This window comes from Desarmillaria tabescens (genome assembly GCF_030435595.1).
Source record: "Desarmillaria tabescens strain CCBAS 213 chromosome Unknown EV420scaffold_26, whole genome shotgun sequence".
Taxonomy (NCBI): Eukaryota; Fungi; Basidiomycota; class Agaricomycetes; order Agaricales; family Physalacriaceae; genus Desarmillaria; species Desarmillaria tabescens.
In genome coordinates, this window is record NW_026848325.1 from 302,287 (window position 1) to 320,553 (window position 18,267).

An 18,267-nucleotide genomic window follows, 5' to 3' on the forward strand; every position below is an offset into this window, starting at 1 on the left:
GGTCGTACGATAAGTTCTTCGGTGAGAAATCGCTTTAAGATACAGCCGCCTCTCGGTGTCATTCTCTCACTATCGGACCTTGGATAGTCACAAGGATCCGCAGGAAATCCCACCTAACAGTCAGATGACATACGGAAGAATACCGTCATCTGGGGAGTACTGCGGATAAATATCGAGAGTGCTTTCTTCGTACTCACTATCACTTCCTCTGAAACATCTCAATTACGATGACCAATCCTTCGCCAAATAGCCGCCTTCAACAGATTCTATCATACGTTGCTCCCGGGGAAGTGAAGAACGCAGGCCATGAGACGCTACCGACGTTCGATGAACTTCCCATGTTTAAAGATCACAAAGGATGCGCATGGCAGGTTTGGGGTCCCGATGATCAGCTGGGAACTATCAATCTGTTGACGACGGAAGTGGTCAGAACGGCTGCATCGGAGGAGATCAAGTGAGCTTGTATCTAAATGCAATAGCTACGATATGTTTGGCTAATCATAATTATAATACACAGGATTGGTCAGACAGTCTCTTTAAATTGGTATGGCAGTTTCCTTCATCTCCGACGATAGAACTTTTCGTTAACAGGCTTGTCAGGCCGTTGAATTTCCCTAGCAAGGTGGCTAGTGATTTCTACGCACCCTATTTGCTCGCTCATCATTTTTATTATATCACAGCCGATGTTTCGACGCAGAAGTCCGGAATTGCTTATAATCGATAAGTATGATCGTGCTACACGAGACGACGAGATCCATTTCGTACGTATATAATAGAGATCACTTGGAAACTTGATATCTAATGTCTCAACAGAACTCGCAATCTGGTACCCAATGGGATGGAATGAGACATTTTGGGTTGATCGACCATGATATCTTTTACAACAAGTGCATCGTTTCAGCCTACTCACAGAACTTCCAACACTCATGCCATCTTCCCCTTCCTGTAGCACTCACAGAGATTCAATCCCCGGAGGCAGAATATGCATCACTGACCCTAACAATATCAACCCAAGCTACCAGCGCATCGGTATTCAAAGTAAGGCCATTAATTGACATCAGCGAGTAAATCTGATTAGGGCGTGGTATATGTAGACTGGTCAAACCACGGCATATGCGGACGAGGTGTCTTTCTGGATTTAGTCAGATATTACACGCAAGGAGGGAATCCGCTACCTTACGATCCTTGGACGACCCACCCAATCACAGTCAAAGAACTTGAAGCGTGCGCAGCTTACGAAGGAGTCAAATTCAGGACGGGGGATATTTTAATCCTTCGCGTGGGATTCATAAACAAATTCAACAAGGTGACACAGGAAGAAAGAGATGCGCTGGGGAGTAAGCCGGAGACCTTGTAAGTCCTTTCGCCCTGATGGAGAGTCGATTCGGAGTTCAAACCCGATCATTCACGATAGTGCCGGAATTGAGCAGTCGGATGACATGAAGCGGTTCCTCTGGTATGGCAACCATGCTGTGGCCGGAAGCTGGTATTGACTCGCAGGAATACTATCCTATTAGGGACAATCATTTCGCCGCCGTAGCGTCCGACCAGCCTGCTCTTGAGGTATGTTACATGTCATTGCAGTGTATAAGATCAAAACAAACCTGTGTAATATCCAGCGCTGGCCTACACCCGAAGGCACCCCTCATATGCATCAAGTTTGTTGATTCCTTTGACTGTTACAGGTGCTTGTCTCATATTAGTTTCTAGACGTTGTTGGCGTGAGGCTTTGGATTTGTTACGCTGATTGTACCCTGTTGACGTTCCGATTGTTTCTAGCCTTTGGGGTATGCCAATAGGTATGCCCGATGGCCGTTTCACGTGCGAAATTTATTGACCGCGCTGTTAGGTGAAATGTTCGACTTGGAAAAGCTGTCAGAGATATGTGACGCGACAGGACGTTACACGTTCTTCTTTTCTTCCTGGCCACTGAACATGTAAGTATGCATGCGCTTTAGGTGGTGTAGCAATGTTCTGAATATTTCTTTAAGTATTGGCGGATGTGCGAGCCCCCCAAACGCTGCGGTATGTGTCGTTCCCATGTTGACCTATTTTTTTCTCAATGGTAACGCAATAGGCCTTCTTCTGAGTTCACCTTCAAACTAACAATACCATTATCATGGTTTGTATATATTAAATCCTAAGAGATATATTCCCGGAGGGCAAGTTTTCTTCTTAGTCAAAGTTGTCTTCATTGTATGATTGTATACTATGTCACTAGCAAGTTCTTGGATATATCAAGGCGACCAAATAGTTCTGAGTTGGGTGGAATATTTTCTCAAAAGCTGGATGAGGTCTAAACTTGCTGAGTCGGCATTTCTGAGACAACATTGCCTTTTCTCGTGTCAAGCAGCATTGAATACGTTCTACGAATTTCCAGGCTAACCCATAAGCTTGAAGCTCTCATGAGCATTAGTAGCGAGCCAGGGCTTATGAACCTGCCTAGTCTCGGATCAGAGCGCTATGATGTTTCAAATAGTATGACGAGAATGGTTCTGGTGTAATTTATTCAGTCTGATGGCCGTGAGCCGGCATTCCGCCAAATCGAATCGAGTTTTGAGTTTACCAACAAGCCTAGCATGCTGCTGCTTCTATACGCGTTCAATGAGCTAGAATTCCCTGTTCAAGGTACGAAGCTCATCCGATTCTCAAAAACGAGATATGCTCCACCATTGAAGTAGGAGTAACCGAGTTTAAACTTCAATGGCAAGATAATTAAGCTCAACACACGTAAAATGGGTGTAAAACCTACTTTTTTTAAAATAAAAAAACTAGTTCTGGAGATTGCTAATACAACAATGAACGACATATAGGGATCCGTGGTGTCGTAATATGATGGACCTACTCGCGCCTACAGGCTCTTGGATGTCGGACCGAGTGTGAGAAACAAGGTAAACCAAATGGAGAATAATGTACACGTGACCTTGTTTTCCATCAACGCGTGTTGACCACGGACGTGGGGCATTCCCACTTTTTGTTCTCCATTTGTGTCTCCACGGACGCTCGTCGTCGCCGGCAGCCATGAGCAGGAGGGATTCTCGTGCGTCTCTGGGGGCGCGGCAGAATGACGCCCTGTTCGAGTTCGAGAACTGTGCGTTGCCACCTTGTTTCTGCATTTTCTCCGCGAGATAACTGATTGTGGGTGGCACGACAGTCAAGAAGAAGTTTCTGCAGGCGAACAAGCAGATAACCAAGTGGGCGCTGCAATTTATCTAATCGCGGCCGGTTTTCTGATATTCCTTGACTCAGACTCAATTCAACGATGAGCGTTCGAATAGAAGAACTGAACGCCCAGATTTCGACGCTGTACAACGAAAACTTACGACTCCGGGCCTCTGAAATTGCCCTTTCGACGGAACTCAAGCGAGAACGACAAAAGTCGGGAAAAGTGCTGGCTGAGGTAGAGATAGCGGTACGCTTGCCTGGTCATCGGTATCAGACGACGGTAACTGACGGATTCCCAGGCTCTCGGTCTCACCAAGCACCTCGACTTCCTGCGACAAACATTTAACATACGCCAGCCTTCAGAATCTCCCACGCCAACACTTCCCAGAGCCACACGACGCCCGTCACCAGCCACGTCTTCGTCGTCGCCGTCGCCGACGAACCGCCTATCCCGACCACCAAGTATACCAGGAATTTGCGAAGAGGAGGAGCCAAGCCCCACCTCGGAAGAAGAGCAAATTGAAATCGAGAAACCACCCAGTCCTTGCCGCAAAGTCAAGACAAAACCACGGTTATCAGCGTCGAAGCTGCCGCTGCCATCTCGGATGGCTTCTCCGCCCCCAATGCTTGATCTTTCTTCCACACATGTGAATCCTCTGCGAAAGAAACCAGGACGACGTCAAAGTGGTCTGCTAACAGTCAACATTGACATGGTCCAGGGTGACATACTGTCTATGCACCGGCCAGTCACTCCTATCCTAGGAATGACCAAGGCGGAGAATGAGGCTTGTGAAGAGGAAGAGGAAGCAGAGGAGGAAGCAGCTGTCTACAGTGGCTTGGTCGAAAACGTGGACGAGGAGGAGGAAGTGGAAAGTGTCAAAGTCAAGAAGGAGAGACGACGCAAATATAAGGACCGGGACGCTATAGCCGATACCACCTGCGATAAGGAGATGAAATCACTTCAAGATGAAGACGGCGACTTGGTGTTGGCACCTCAAAAACTCAAGTTTAAGGACGTAACGAACTCGCCTAGGCGGCGAACGCCTGACCCTGGCACTGATAGCTCCGGTATGCAATCCCTGGCTGATATCATCCCATGAGGCTAATATTTTATTGTAGTCAATACTGTTCCAGGTGACTCTGGGGCTCCTCGCCAGTTCTTAGTATCTTCCCCGTCGCGCACCTCCCATCTTCCCACTCCCCATCCTTCGAGTCCCACGCCACCACCAGAACCTGAATGTGACACTGGTGGACGCGAGCGTCGGGTCAGAAAAAGTGTCAATTATGCTGAACCCAAGCTAAACACGTGCGTGGTATCCACTATTTGACCACTTTTCTCCTCGCTAACACAAATGCTCCAGGAAAATGCGGAAACCTGACTCCGCAACCGGTAATTCAGCACCGAGAAAACGTGCATCGGCGTCTGCTGCACTGGCTACGTCTACGTATAAGACCGTCGTGGACGACACCACGCACGATGCAGATAATGACACCGAGGCCCGGTCGTCGGTTGAACATCCTCGTGCTAATGGAACAGCCATTGACCCTGCACAGTTGCCTCTTCCACCTTCACGGCCGTCGTCGAAGGTAGGGCAGAGAAAACGGTCAAGGCCACCACCTGTAATTGATGATGACGATGACGACGGCGCCGACGCGGATGCAGAGTACATACCAGCCAAAGGACTGGCAAACGGATGGGTTAGTGACGGGAAACGACGACAGGGAGCGAGGAAAGCCGGCTTGTATGATGAGGAGACCCGACGACATAGTCTCGCGGTTTGATACCCTGGGACACCCCCCTAAAGGTACTTTTTATGTGGTAAATACGAATGAGAAGGGTGAATATGACCATGCATATTGGGCTGTAATATAATATTATCACTATGGTACTACACTTTATCACGACTCTCATTTTGGTGCACATATTTATGTAAATAGATTCTTAATTAGTATTTTGGCGCTCTTGTGAAACGTTGAACAGATGTAGTGGTGATACAAGAAAAAGGTTATATATGGGAATGGGTCTCGCTCTTCTCACTGCTAGCGCTAGCCAGAACTTCAGGTTTCAGCCACGTAGCATAGTCTACGTCCCCATCTCTGCGCCTGTACAGGTCATCATCATCCTCGTCTCCACTCATATCAACATCTCTGGCTAAAAATTTATCAAGCTCATTGACATTTCGTTCCACGTCCACCTGGGAATTATATCCCAACTGCGACCCCTGGAGCTGCGTAGATGCAAAGGGCGGTTTAAACGCTCCGGCATCGTATGTGAAATCAGGAAGCTCGCCCCCATCGCCGTCATCATCACCATCAGAATCCTCGTCAGCAATAGATGATAGCGACTTGGCAGGCGATACGAAGTCGACGTCCATGTCCATGTCTAGGTCCACATTCACAGGCTCCTCCGGTACAATTGGTACCGGGGTCTTAACAGGGGAACGCGGTTTGGGAACAACGCGTCCTTTGCCTTTGGGCGTCTTTCTAGCCGAGGCGAGGAGCTCTGTTAGCGTCGGTAAGGGCTTTTTCTGAGGCGTCGTCGGGATCGCCGTTTGTTGCTTCCTGGCAACTAGATCAGCCAATGGGGAGGCTTCTGGTTGTAGTATGATATTGCTAGAATCTGAAGGTGGTGGTTCTGTCCGCGAATGCTTCGAAGGTCTATCAGGCGTAGAAGAATTTTGTCTCTTAAGCAGGGTTAGCCCTGGGATTTGAAACGACTCTGAGCGGCGGAGACCATTCTGCTCTGGAGTAGATATATCTGTGGATAAGGGTGGAGGGTCCACGTTGGGTGAAGATGCAGGGGAAGAGGATGGGACAAAGACAATGGGGGGAGGTTTCTTGCGTCCAAGGTCCGGTGGAGTAGAAGTGTCAAGTCCCGTAGGAAACGAAGGTGGGAAAAAAGCCTGTTGCCTCGACTTAGCCGTAGCTTTGACAGTTTGAACAAATCATTACTGACCGTCTCGGAAACATCACTGATGTTTGCTTTGCCCGCAGAAATACTGCTGATGTTTCCGTTTACAGGCACGTATATGTCGTCTGATTTATCTTTCGGTGGTGGAGACGGTTTCTTTTTCGCAGCGTCTGTCACTTTGCTACGCTTCGAAACGGTAAATCCCAATGGCGACGGGTTCTTAGGATCACGACTTTTCCGGCCTTTGGTAGCAGATGAACCAGCCTTGCTTGCACCCTTTGGGCTGAATTTTGCTGCGGGAACCTCGACTTCGACCACTGCCTTGTCCTTCGACTTGGCCCGAGATTTGGCCCGGCCTGGTAGTGACTCTGTGTCGTCCAAAGGTGGGTCATGGATAACGACATCCTTCTGCCAGTTCTCCACTTTGCTCTTCAACAGTTTCTCGGCTTCTCTCCGTTTTTCCCACTCGAACCACTCCTCTTCGGTGCCGACCAAAACGAATCCACAGGGTCCAGGCTGCGCCTCCTCTCCATCAGTGCGAACGCCAATCCATCGTTTGCCTGCACTGGTGGAACGAAGTCGAAGCAGCTCTCTTAGACGAGTCCATTTGCCGTCTGCAGGATCCCCACTACTGTATTCAAGAGCTTCGACAACTTGGTCGTGCAGTATGCGCACACGTTGTTGGGCATCGTCGTCAAAGTCGGAGCCACAGTCCGACGCTGGAATTTCTTCCAGTCCAGCAAGTGCTATATGTCGTTGAGATAGCTGTTCCAGATATGCAGATGGTGAACGGTGTCCAGATGCCACTGACGACGACATTGAGGAAGAAAACGGGCTAGAATAGAATACTGGGGTATAGGGCGTCTTGGATGGCTTGAAAGGCTTTGTAGTCATTATGTCGTATCAGGAATTGCAGAATGAAATCGAAATGAGTATAAATATGATAAAAAAGGGTAGAAGTACAAAGGGGAGCGTCGCGCCAAGTTCGAATTGATCACGTAATTCGAAGGCTTCCCGATAAGACATAGACAAATAAAAGATAAAGATTTTTGGCCACAAAAAATGAGAATCAAACTCAAAAACCTATAGAGCAGTAACAAGGTTGGATTATACCTCGGTTGAGTCTAATGGCTATTCCAGGTTTGATAAAGTAGACAGTTTCTGATGGTAGTAATACCGGTATTAGAGTAGTCCGAAGCTCCCGCGGACGTTGGCAACACTTATCAATGATGGCTCTTCGCAGCAGTCTAAAAGAAATACCATCGCACGAGTCATCTCTGCACAGCTAGGCAACTGCGGAATAACTATGGATTACTTGAACATGCGATGCGCCTCACCTAGGACAGCCCAGTGGCGACCTCTCTGGGGAATATAGGGCAGTTGCTGAGTTTCGAGAATCAAAGCATGGGGGATATGTATCACATTGACAAAATGCGTTTCGCATAGAGGATAGGCCTAAGTCTAAGAAACGACACAGCCGGATTTCGGTTTTCAATGCACTGAACTGCCTTGAGCATCCCGATACTGCACCATCTTGAGCTACGAAGCTTGAAGACTGAAGACTATCCCACGTTGGTCATCAATACCGTTCCTTAGATTTACATACATTGTTGGGCCTTCTGGGCAATTAATCAACATCGACATGTTTACACCGTAGAAGCCTCAAGACCTCACCAGTTTCATCCAACCAATAACTAGATCCATCATCCACAGCACATGCCTCAAATTGCGGTCAAAATCGTCAAATGATGTTGCATCCGTCTGCTCCTAGACACCGTACAGCCGGAAATAAGACCCTCGCAGCTACGACAAACGAAACCGCAGTTATAGGTGATGATGCTGCCCAGTTATATATCAGACCTACTTGCCTATATCTATGCGAATGAAACACGTTTCCGTGTCGCTGAACGATCCGTGGATGGTCGCTCTTTCTGGTCGTCACTTGTTTTGTGTCCTGTGCCCGTGTGTGATGCTATTTGCCTCCGAGATTTTGCCTTCTCTCTCTTGTGCTTTGAGCGCTCCGCTGCCAAGATGGCTTTCTTCTCTTTCTGTACTTTGCGCTGATCAAAAGAAAGAATCAAGAGAAGATTTTTGAGCGCACAATTCTACTTTTGGAAGACTTCTTCTCAATCCTTGTACTTTCGGGGCGCACAAGCTGTGTAATGATCGGAACGTACTCGCGGGTCAAAATACCACGTCGACATACCTGTGTATGGCGCCGGTCAGATCTGCTCTTAGATTTGGATTCCTGCAGTTCCCCGATGGATACTGCGAGGTCCAGGGTATCCTGTGCGAAAAAGACACATCAGCCAACCGAAATTTTTTTTGAGCTGCATATCAGCATCTCGGACCTGTGATTCTAAGAATCTCTTGGGCTTTTTGCCCTTGCCCTTGGCCCCTGCTATTGAAGAAACAACTGCCATGAGAGAGAGACCCTCCGAACGTGGGTTGGGTTAGTGACAGAGAAGGAATTTGATTGCTTGGTCAGCTCGATCGATGCTTTTTGATCGCCGGCCTTTCCCTCGGCTTCAACCATCTCTTTTGACGACTACGAAGAATGTCGGAGGCAAATAGCATGGATCATACATGCGTAGAAAACAGATAGAATAGCTTCTCTGGACTACGAATCCAGAAATTCGGTCGTCGTCATTCGTTTCTCCGCATTATCCATACAAAACGCCGGACTGAAATCTGTTCCATGCATACCCTTTCAGACATCTTCAACGCTCGATCTTTATCATCGTTATATTTCCGACATATCTCTGGTGGAATTATACTAAAGGATCTATGCTAAATCCAGCTGGCGCTGTCGTTGTTCTTGTTTCTTCTGTATATCAAGACTCACGTGTACCGGGCGGCCTTTCAAGCAAAAGCCTGGAGCACGAGGGGATCAGCCCTCAAAACCGGGGCGATTTGCTGTGATATTAGGTTCCTGTATCGAGAGCATTGATCACACGCATCTATTCTCGTCCCAGGGACACGCAAGACGGACTCTGTACAGGTTTCGCGGGACGCGAGCTGGAACAGGCATCGTCGTCCTTGTACCTCTTAGATCTTCCTAGCAGCCTCTACTGATATTCCGTGTCCCTCGGCTTCAGATACAACTGGTGTTGGTCCTACATAATTCTTTAGGACGCACAGCATTTACGGGCCGATGATTCCGGGTTTATCGATATCTCAAGAGCCTTCAGATCCCAGTTCGACTTCTCTTTCTGAACTAATTCTGCCATTTTCTATAAAATATGCCAAGGCTCTTCCCGGCTCCACCATCAGTCCAAAGGCGCTGCCTGATGTGGTAAACGCCCGGCGGACATTCTCTGAGTCCCTAGCGACCCTTCACGAAGATGGCGTTGACCTTCGTTAGCGAACCGTGAGTCCACGGATCGAAATCATATTATGCTGCAGTACAAAACATTGTTGCGCACACTGACTGGATCTGATCGCAGTGATCTTACATCGATGTCGTCGTTCATTCCCTAATGCATCTGATCATCCCTACTACTGAATCCGAAAAATATACGATACACATCAACAAACTAGTGATGGAGTTTGGCGCTGCAGGGTATCACCGTGTTTTATCTGTCTTCGCCTACAGTAGCTAATGACGACGTTTCGCGCAGGGACACTGGTTGGACATTTGGGCTGCGTGTTGACTTGTAAGAGGGTGGATCATTGTGAAATGAGGTACGACGATTCTGGCTTAGTAGCCTCCCGTGATGGATGCGGCGCCCTCTTGCCTTGTTTATTACTACTCCTGGCAGCGCCTTTCCTGATATGGCTCGTGGGCGATGATCTACTTGACGGTCTCGGATGCGTTGTATCTTTTGTACAACCGCCCATAAATCATTGGATCATTGAGTATCGTATAAAAACAGAGGAATACCTTTGAGATACTCCATCTTCACTGTTACCTCCCAGTCTTACAACTACACCTTCATCTTCTCCTTCAAACACTCTCACACAATGTGTCGCCGTCGCCAGTAAGTACCGTTTCGGTGCTACATTCTCTCCTCTCACAATGTCTCCCAGAGTCAGGAATTTCTACCTCCGATGCGGTCACGCTGTAAATCTCGTATGTCCTTCCGTTCCCGACCTACCCGCCCCCACTGACCACCCTTGATCTAGCCCGAAGAAACGGTATGATATCGAGCTCGCCAATCTTACCTCCGCAGTACTCAATTTTCCCGCCTCTCTCTAGATTACATGCGAACAGTCCAACTGCAAGTTCAGTCCATTCCACCCTGCGAGCTGCAGGCCGCCTGCTTGCCACCAGACCTGTTGGCAATAGTACGTCCTTCCTTGATCTTCACAATACCTCATGCTAATCGCTGTATTACAGTCACCGATATCCTGAACAATATTGTACGGCATCTCCTACGAGTCTTCTGTTCTTGCGCGCTGATATTCAGAATCATAGCCCCCCAAATCGACAGGTATTGCCCCACCTGCAGCCAGGCTATGCAGTACCGCCGCTGAAGAAGGGCTTCGTATCTATACCGTTACTAGGACATTTCATTAACATAGAATTAGACTAGACCTACTTACTCAGACCCCACGATAGAGTGCACTTACCAAAAGAACCTGCCGGGCTTATTTATTTGCAGGGGCTTAATACATACTGGTCTGTAAAGTAGATCAAACCAACGGAACTTGGGTGCTTCTTTCCTGACAGCTCGTAGTGAAGCTGGATTTGCTATGTCGTCCATGAGTGTTACAGGCGCTTTCAGCGTATTGATATGGGAGCCTGACCCTGATCGGCCGCAGTCGAACGGATCAGGTTCGAATGGTTTCCTAGAAATGCAGAGCCCTTGATTCGCACAGCTCGGTGGGGACCAATTTACACGAGTCAACTTGGGATCGAAATCCTAGCTACAAGGATATTTTGCTCAAATCTTTAAACATTTCCTTCTTAGGGAGGTTCTTGGATTTTGATTTTACTTGTTTTGACCCGCTGCAAACAGTTGCCATCCCGCTATGATCTTTTGATCGGGTTGAGGGCCATGCCGCCACTCTCTTACTTTCCGCAAAATTGCGCGCTTGTCATTGGTCGGTCCTTTTTAGTAGTATTAAGTCGGTAGTATATCGCCGCTTCAGTTGATTTCATGATGATTGACGATGTGCGATTGTCCAGTGTTCACTTGTCATGTTCGCTATTATATCTAAGATCTACACAAGTATCCAAGAAGCCTTGGAGAGGCAGAGCCGTCACTTAGAGGGGCGGTAAAGAATCTTACGGCATTCAACCTGGATACCGTGATTCACATTGCGCACCGGTATCGGGTGACGTGTAAATGGTGGAACTAAAGATGAGGCTAACTCAAATTAATCATGTAATAGCACGCCTGCCGTATCGTTTCTGGACCATCTGCCGACTGCATAACTTGGTGTGTAATTCCCCTTCGCCAATAGGGTGGCTACCGCACGGTAGCATTTCCTTCACAATGACGCTCGTCTATAAATGTTGTAGCCACTCGCTTCCTTGATCTTGTCGAAATCACACCAACAATGACTTGATTCATGAATGATGCGCGCATTTAAATCTGGGTGCTCACGACGAAGACCTCAAACATGCGGTATGAGCGTCATGAAATTTGATTGGGTTAAATATGCTCTTGTAATTCTGCGATATAATCCGACGAATTGCCTATATACGAAGAGTAGTACAACATCTAGTTTGTGTCTAGTCGTTCGGAGTCCTTGGTCCGATGTCAAGATCGGTGGAGAAGCCGAGCAGCCGCGGTTAATTTTGCAAATTGTAATTGCCGGCTGCGAATTTCAATTACTGTACCCGATCAGGAAGCTGGACATATATGGAAGCTGGACACTCGCAGCAACCACTGACCGGAATTGTGAGCGGCTTGTTGCGGTGTCATCCCACATCTCTGGAGCATCGTTTCTGATGCAGTTGTTAACCCATTTTTAGATTTCTACTCTTTCATTTCAATGTTTCTTACTTGAAGTCCCGTATCTGGACCAAAAATACGATATAAATGAAGTTTATAGCACATTATAATTCCCATAGGCACAAAGTAAGGACATGTAAATATACTGTGCCTGACCGGGAAGCGGGCCGAACTAGTTTGTTTTAACTGTAAAAAATCTAGCATCACAATTGTCCCATGTTAGTCACCACTTGTAATAAGAGAAATATCTGTTCTATTATTGTATGAGGTTTTGAGCCTGTATGAAAGGGAGCTTCTTACACTATGAATATTTTCCTAATTGATGGTCTCAAAAGCATGGAAACGGGTCAACCAGTATTTTACATAATTTAAAGCAAACTATCCTTACTGTTATGCTGTTATCCTCTCCAGGAGCATCCATAAAGTAAGCTATGATCCTGAATTACATTGTGGAAGTGTACGACTGTGATAACGGGTGAAAAACGGCCTTGTTTGCATGAAGTTGCTTGCAAATGGCAATTTGACATTTTTCTCAGATCAAAAAAATTATTGAGAGGGAAATTTAAGATGAAAGAACAAAAGCTCTTGTACATAGATGCCAGATAGCCCAACCTCCAACCTGAAAAAAACTGCTCATGAAAAGGTACCATAGTCGTCGAGATATGAGCGGTTGACCCGTTACCATGCGTGACCCGTTACCTGATATGGCACAGTATTCTGAACTGGTATTATTTATTTTACGAAATAGAAACCGCCCAGATGGTGTCATTGGGTAGAAGAAATATAGTAGATAGCTCTGGTAAGGTATTTTCTCTCTTTCTGATGCCCTTCTTTATGAGGGATATAAACAGCTCGTTGCCCACTTTAGTGATGCCAAAAAATTCGAAATATATGCTCATTCTATTCTACATTGCCCATTGGTCCCTCCATGCTCTCTCAATAACTTCAGAGTCCATGTCCAGCTTCCTTGTTTTGGGTGTTGTGTGACTATTCAGTAAGAATTTATTTCTGCAGCTGCTATTGTATCTACTGTAGAATATATTTAGCTTTCAAACAAAAAAAAATTCATGCAAAACGGAGCAGGAATGGATGCGAGACCCTCAATTCTATTTAGAGTGTCCAGCTTCCTGATTAGGCACAGTAGTCAGCGTCTAAAATTAGCTGCTTATGGGGTCATGTGATCGTTCTTTCAAACTCCGAAATAATCCCCTGCGCTCTAACGTCACCGATTTTTTACCCTTCTCCGTCGTACCCGTTCCTTTGTAACGACCACTTCATGACCACAGAATTTACTGAACGAGATCCCTTACTCCCAAAAAATGCTGACGAGGCATCTGAAGAGAAGTGCCCAGTAGGCCCCCTCGAGATATCACCCGCTACGCGATATGGTATCTTAGCAGGAGTATGGACCGCTACGTTTCTGTCGGTGGGTTCAGTTCTTATTCTCCAATAAATGGCTCACTAATTATACCCCTTCAAAGTCTGTCAATCGTACGTGAAAGTTTTCTGCTCGCTGAGTCAATGACTTGAAAATGTTTCACACAGTCACCCTCGTACCAACAAGTGAGCGAACAATCGGTTCTGGAATTTGGAGGGAATAACATTTCTGCCAGTGCTTCCATCCATCTCTTCCAATTTTCACAAATCACACCAGGCTAGTTGGCTCGGAACATCGTCAGTACTTTCAGCATTTCCTATGTGCACGTTTATCTGAGCCCCCCCGTTCGTAGGTATCTGCTCGCCACATGCACATTTACTCCGCTTTACGGGCGTCTTTGCAATGTCATGGGCCGAAGAGGAGCGAATCAGACGGCGGTGCTTTTCGCCGGCCTGGGGACGCTCGCATGTGGCCTATCAACTAACATGGAGACCCTAATTCTTGCTCGATTCGTATGTGTTCTTGATCTCCACCCCATAAATTTGTATTTACAAATGCCCAGATATCAGGTATAGGAGGCGGTGGTATCTTCACGACATCGACGTAGGTACAAAGTGATTTCTTTCAGGGTTAATCTGATAATCTTTGTCAGAATTGTCATCAGCGACATGTACTCACTACGGGTTGGTTTCTCGTCTCTGGGTTCCTTCCCTATCGCTGACAATTCTTTCAGTCGAGAGGTCTGACCCAAGGAGTTGCCAGCGTTTTCAATGGCGTAAGTGTTTTACACCAAATTCACTGCTAATAGAAGCTGATGTTTGACCAGCTGGGAATGGGCTTGGGTGGTCCTATAGGTGGACTTGTCACAGATTGGTATGCTTCCGCGCCGAAAGATGCCCCACGTAAGACTCATGCTTGACAGGCTTGGTTGGCGTTGGGCCTTTCTGATACAAATTCCTTTCTTCGCTGCGTCGTTCATCCTGACATCGTACAACCTTCGCTACGTGACATCGGTAGGTCTGCTTGTCTGTGGATCTGAAAGCTTATTCATCTTTCTTCAGGGTAGAGGAAAGAGCACCAAGGATATTCTAAAGCGCATCGACTACGCAGGCAGTCTGACTTTGCTCATCTCCGTGGGTAGCTGCCTCTTCTTCCTCAGTACCCGCTATAATGCGATACTACCTGTGAGTGAAATATATGCGTGCAAAAGTCTCTTTTCATTATTGAAATCTAGTGGTCCGAGCCGACGGTCCTTGTTCCTCTGATCCTGTCAATCGTTTTCTTCATCGCCTTCATAATCGTTGAACTTCGAGTGGCGCGAGAACCTGTTCTGGCACCATTTCTGTTGAAACAGCGTATACCGGTGCTCGTGGGATGCTCAAACTTCCTTGTCGCGCTGTGTAACTTTTCTATTACGTTTTTCTTCCCCATGTGGTTCCAGACGGTCCTTCTTACAAGCGCATCCACTGCTGGTACGTAAGAAAATTTCTCATGCTACTCTTCCTCATTGCTCCACAGGGTTGCATCTGGCGCCCAACAGTGTATCCATGTCGACTGGGTCAGTTTTCGCTGGCTGGATGATGCATCGCACAGGCAAATACAAGATGATCAACCTTATCTGTGGTTTGTTCCCGTTCATTGCCACTGTGCTCATACTCCAGATGAAAGAGGATTCTGGGCCAATACAATCTTGGCTAAGTATCGTACGTCGAATCGGGTGCCTTCCGATTTCTCTAGCTATTCTTTTGTTCCATAGCATTCACCGCATCACCTGTGTTCTTATAACATTTAGATCCCTCTTGGATTCGGAAATGCCGTTGTTCTGCAAACCATGCTAAGTACGGTGGTGTGTTATATCGTCGACCCGCCTAATATCTTCCATTTTTAGTTGCTCTGTTGGCTCATCTTCCTGGTAAGAGCCAAACCTCAAGCACATTCTATTGAAATAACAAAGTTTGAAGAATCTCACATGGCGGTTGGCACTGGTTTTGGTCAAGTATTCCGAGGCCTAGGTAAAGCAATTCATAATGACCACTTTTCCCTTTCTGAAATTATGGGCAGGTCAGGTAGGAGGTGTCGCAATTTCCTCTGCTATCTTTCAGACAAAGTTGGATGGTGAACTTCGGAAACGTATCGATGGCCCAGACGCAGAACAGGTCAGTCTCTTGAGACCTTCGCCACTTCTGTGTTTATCTTCTTCACAGTGGATTAAATCCATCCGACGGTCAGCGCGTTTGATTCATGATCTGGCCCCGGACTTGCAGAGAAAGGCTCGAGATTCCTACTCTGCGAGTCTCAAAGCCGTGTTCATGTTTTCAGCCTGCTGTACCCTTCTTGCATTCCTTGTCCGTTTACCGGTACGTCTTTACTCTAGGCCGTTGTATTATGCTTTGCCGTCATGTGGTTACCTCTATAGATCCCGGAGAAAGACCTCGACAGCCGACCCAAATCGCATGCCCCAGCTGACGATTCATCGCGGGAAGAAACGGCTATCGAAGAGGGTTCTGGAGACGTGGAGGCCCCTTCGATCAAGAAGAAAGTGCGTCGGCTGTCTACCTTTGAGTCTGCCGTAGGCAGTATGGACTTGGAGAGCAGTACTATCGGCGGTTCCGCCAGGCAACCGCCACCTCCTTAATTTACAAGTGTCGAACCCTTGCTTTGGACATGTTGCCGTCCTTAGAGGCACGATAGTCCAAACCTTTTCTGTACTCTTTTTCCATTATCAAGTTAACGTCATGAATGATTCCTGTGTGGTGACGAGAAGCAATACTATGAGGTCGAAATGGAGCGGGGGATTAGTCGGGGGCCCTGGTGTACATAGGCGCGCGCCATCCTGTCCCGCTGTTTAGTCGCATCGACATCATTAATACTGATTGTTTAGTTGAAGGGGATCTATTTATAAGGCGTCAGCGAGTCTCTGTGCCTGATATTTGCTAGACTTTGCTTCAACCGTTTGCGCCTCCTATCCAACTTTGTTGATTCATCGATTAGTTAGATATTTATCTGTCCGACTAACTCTAGTGCTATCGATATGTCAGTGGAAGGTATTAGCTGGGGGATATTACGCTGGTTGACAGACGCAACCATTCAGATGGGGCATACTCACAGAAACTCGCAGGCACAGATACGGCACAGCTAAAGGTCGACTCGTTCCCTAACGTGAGCGGGAGGAATGAGCCAAGGTCTCTCGATATGCTCCTCGAAAAATTAAATTAAAATCGACTTGACAATTCACATACTTATCCATTACTGAACTCTACCTAACACAGGATATCTAATGGGGCTCCTTCATGGTCTTGAATTCCAGATGCTTGCCATCATAGAAAACTATGTATCGTGCCCTGTAAAGACTTTTAGAGAGTATGATAGAGCCATGACAACAACAATACGTACCAGCTTGCGTTTCTGAAGTGCACCGGGGTGATGTACCTCTTGGAAGGCTCGTTGAAGAAAAGCATAGCTTCATAGAATTCGGTAAGGAGGATATTATGGCTGACCACCACAGCATGAGGAACGCCGTCAATCAAATCCGCTGAGTCATTAGGAACATCCGGCATCGAAGCAAAACTTGCACCGTACGAACGCAGATATTGGAGCAAAGCATGCTGAGCGCGCTCAGCAACTGATTCCAGACTCTCGCCTCCAGGGGGCTTGTAGATTCGGGAGGGAACAACGGGAGTCTCACTGTAAGCTGAGAGAGCCCCTTTTCCTGTCCGCAACTGGTATTCACTAACCCAGTTTCCAGATCTCCGAGCAGCTTCGACCGCGGGTCCGTGATCCTGCTCTATGATGAGTACATGTCCCTCAGGTTTCAAGTCGGGTCGCTCGGTGTTGTTTTCCCCAATTGAGCGAGCAGTATCCATTGCTCTTAGGTATGGAGACGATATGAGATGGTCGATGTGTGTTGAAGAGAGCTCCTTTCCCAGTTGTTCTGCTTGGTTACGGCCAAGGGGGGTGAGGGGATCGTGAATATTTGCACTGTGTTGACCGACGTTTGACTCTGACTTTGATATTTGAGAGATAAAAGTCATTTTATGTTGGAAGGATGAAAGAATATTGCATACCTGCCCATGTCGCACTAACGTCAGAATAAGGCGTTTTCCTGGGATTTCCTCTGTCTGAGAGCTACTCGAGATATCTTCTGGTGCCAGAGAAGCGCTATTGCTGAGTTCTTCTTGCGAATTCATGCTGTTCAGGAGTAGAGTTTGAGAGTCAAAGTCTGAGCTACATAGTAGACTGAGACTCAGCTTGGCTTCCGTTGTCCGAGCCGCGCCACGTGGGCAGTATTGCCGCAGCTCGACTCGGCCCGGCTCGACTTCGGATAACTCGGCTCCGGGAAGACTCCGACTCAGCTCGACCGAGCCGTGGCAACACTACGAAGAGGAAACTACTCTTTTTTTCAGTGACGGACCGACATTTTTTTCCTACCACCATGATTATCTATACGTGTAACTGGACCTGAGGACGCTTGCTCATTGAAGAGGGACCGCGTCTCAGGTCTAACGTGTAACCGAGGACCCTAGCTATTTTCTTACCGTCAACGCCGATGCCTTACTAGATGGCTCATTATAAACTCCTCGATGATGATACCCACGCTTCTATTCAAACCGCAGTAGCGACATTTTGTCACTCTAGTATCACTGCATGGTGAAATTCGATCTGGCCGAAGGAGCAATGCGTAAGTGCATCGTTGCCAGCGGAGCGACATTCCCCATGTTGAATGCTAGGACAGCTACTCCATATGTTTTGTCGACACAAACATAATGACGTTCCCTTGTGTTGAGGGACGGAAAGATCGGTCCAGATAGAGCCATAGTTTTATGACATACGCTAGATAAGATGTCGTAAAAACAGTACTTGAATATGATGAAGATCCGGATTTTGGAACAATTTTGAAATCCCGGCGTAGT

At 47.2% G+C, this 18,267-nt stretch overlaps 7 protein-coding genes across 7 annotated transcripts; 4 read left to right on the forward strand and 3 right to left on the reverse strand.

Moving 5' to 3' along the window:
- The first annotated feature begins 1 nt into the window (after position 1).
- EV420DRAFT_1554981 (uncharacterized protein) lies at positions 2-2,404 on the forward strand. Its single transcript, XM_060473629.1, has 15 exons — positions 2-454; positions 518-544; positions 601-622; positions 681-761; positions 814-887; positions 950-1,038; positions 1,095-1,353; positions 1,415-1,456; positions 1,518-1,563; positions 1,620-1,658; positions 1,711-1,721; positions 1,780-1,799; positions 1,850-1,937; positions 1,992-2,025; positions 2,078-2,404. The coding sequence occupies exons 1-15, from the start codon at positions 228-230 to the stop codon at positions 2,087-2,089; spliced, it is 1,071 nt and encodes a 356-aa protein (XP_060328771.1). The 5' UTR covers positions 2-227; the 3' UTR covers positions 2,090-2,404.
- Positions 2,405-2,932: 528 nt separating this feature from the next.
- Positions 2,933-5,059, forward strand: EV420DRAFT_591172 (uncharacterized protein). Its single transcript, XM_060482720.1, has 6 exons — positions 2,933-3,091; positions 3,155-3,194; positions 3,250-3,412; positions 3,465-4,233; positions 4,285-4,471; positions 4,527-5,059. The coding sequence occupies exons 1-6, from the start codon at positions 3,022-3,024 to the stop codon at positions 4,945-4,947; spliced, it is 1,650 nt and encodes a 549-aa protein (XP_060328772.1). The 5' UTR covers positions 2,933-3,021; the 3' UTR covers positions 4,948-5,059.
- Positions 5,060-7,346, reverse strand: EV420DRAFT_591205 (uncharacterized protein). Its single transcript, XM_060482721.1, has 2 exons — positions 6,122-7,346; positions 5,060-6,068 (listed from the first exon to the last, which is right to left on the reverse strand). The coding sequence occupies exons 1-2, from the start codon at positions 6,968-6,970 to the stop codon at positions 5,172-5,174; spliced, it is 1,746 nt and encodes a 581-aa protein (XP_060328773.1). The 5' UTR covers positions 6,971-7,346; the 3' UTR covers positions 5,060-5,171.
- A 604-nt stretch (positions 7,347-7,950) lies between these two features.
- Positions 7,951-8,499, reverse strand: EV420DRAFT_1644903 (uncharacterized protein; the record flags this gene model as incomplete). The annotated part of the gene is made up of 4 exons (XM_060477704.1): positions 7,951-8,124; positions 8,178-8,231; positions 8,283-8,363; positions 8,428-8,499. 4 exons carry the CDS (start codon positions 8,497-8,499, stop codon positions 7,951-7,953), a joined length of 381 nt encoding a protein of 126 aa, XP_060328774.1.
- Positions 8,500-10,094: 1,595 nt separating this feature from the next.
- Positions 10,095-10,595, forward strand: EV420DRAFT_1644904 (uncharacterized protein; the record flags this gene model as incomplete). Its single annotated transcript, XM_060477705.1, has 5 exons — positions 10,095-10,148; positions 10,202-10,213; positions 10,249-10,363; positions 10,416-10,438; positions 10,494-10,595. The coding sequence occupies 5 exons, from the start codon at positions 10,095-10,097 to the stop codon at positions 10,593-10,595; spliced, it is 306 nt and encodes a 101-aa protein (XP_060328775.1).
- Positions 10,596-13,188: 2,593 nt separating this feature from the next.
- EV420DRAFT_1555016 (vacuolar amino acid permease) lies at positions 13,189-16,272 on the forward strand. The gene is made up of 19 exons (XM_060473630.1): positions 13,189-13,405; positions 13,461-13,470; positions 13,525-13,542; positions 13,593-13,653; positions 13,710-13,869; positions 13,920-13,960; positions 14,010-14,040; positions 14,091-14,132; positions 14,184-14,230; positions 14,280-14,370; positions 14,419-14,541; positions 14,592-14,829; positions 14,876-15,060; positions 15,150-15,195; positions 15,246-15,269; positions 15,319-15,369; positions 15,419-15,513; positions 15,562-15,714; positions 15,774-16,272. The coding sequence occupies exons 1-19, from the start codon at positions 13,256-13,258 to the stop codon at positions 15,990-15,992; spliced, it is 1,785 nt and encodes a 594-aa protein (XP_060328776.1). The 5' UTR covers positions 13,189-13,255; the 3' UTR covers positions 15,993-16,272.
- Positions 16,273-17,609, reverse strand: EV420DRAFT_1555022 (histidine phosphatase superfamily). The gene is made up of 3 exons (XM_060473631.1): positions 17,422-17,609; positions 16,751-17,361; positions 16,273-16,698 (listed from the first exon to the last, which is right to left on the reverse strand). Exons 1-3 carry the CDS (start codon positions 17,542-17,544, stop codon positions 16,632-16,634), a joined length of 801 nt encoding a protein of 266 aa, XP_060328777.1. The 5' UTR covers positions 17,545-17,609; the 3' UTR covers positions 16,273-16,631.
- Positions 17,610-18,267: the final 658 nt, after the last annotated feature.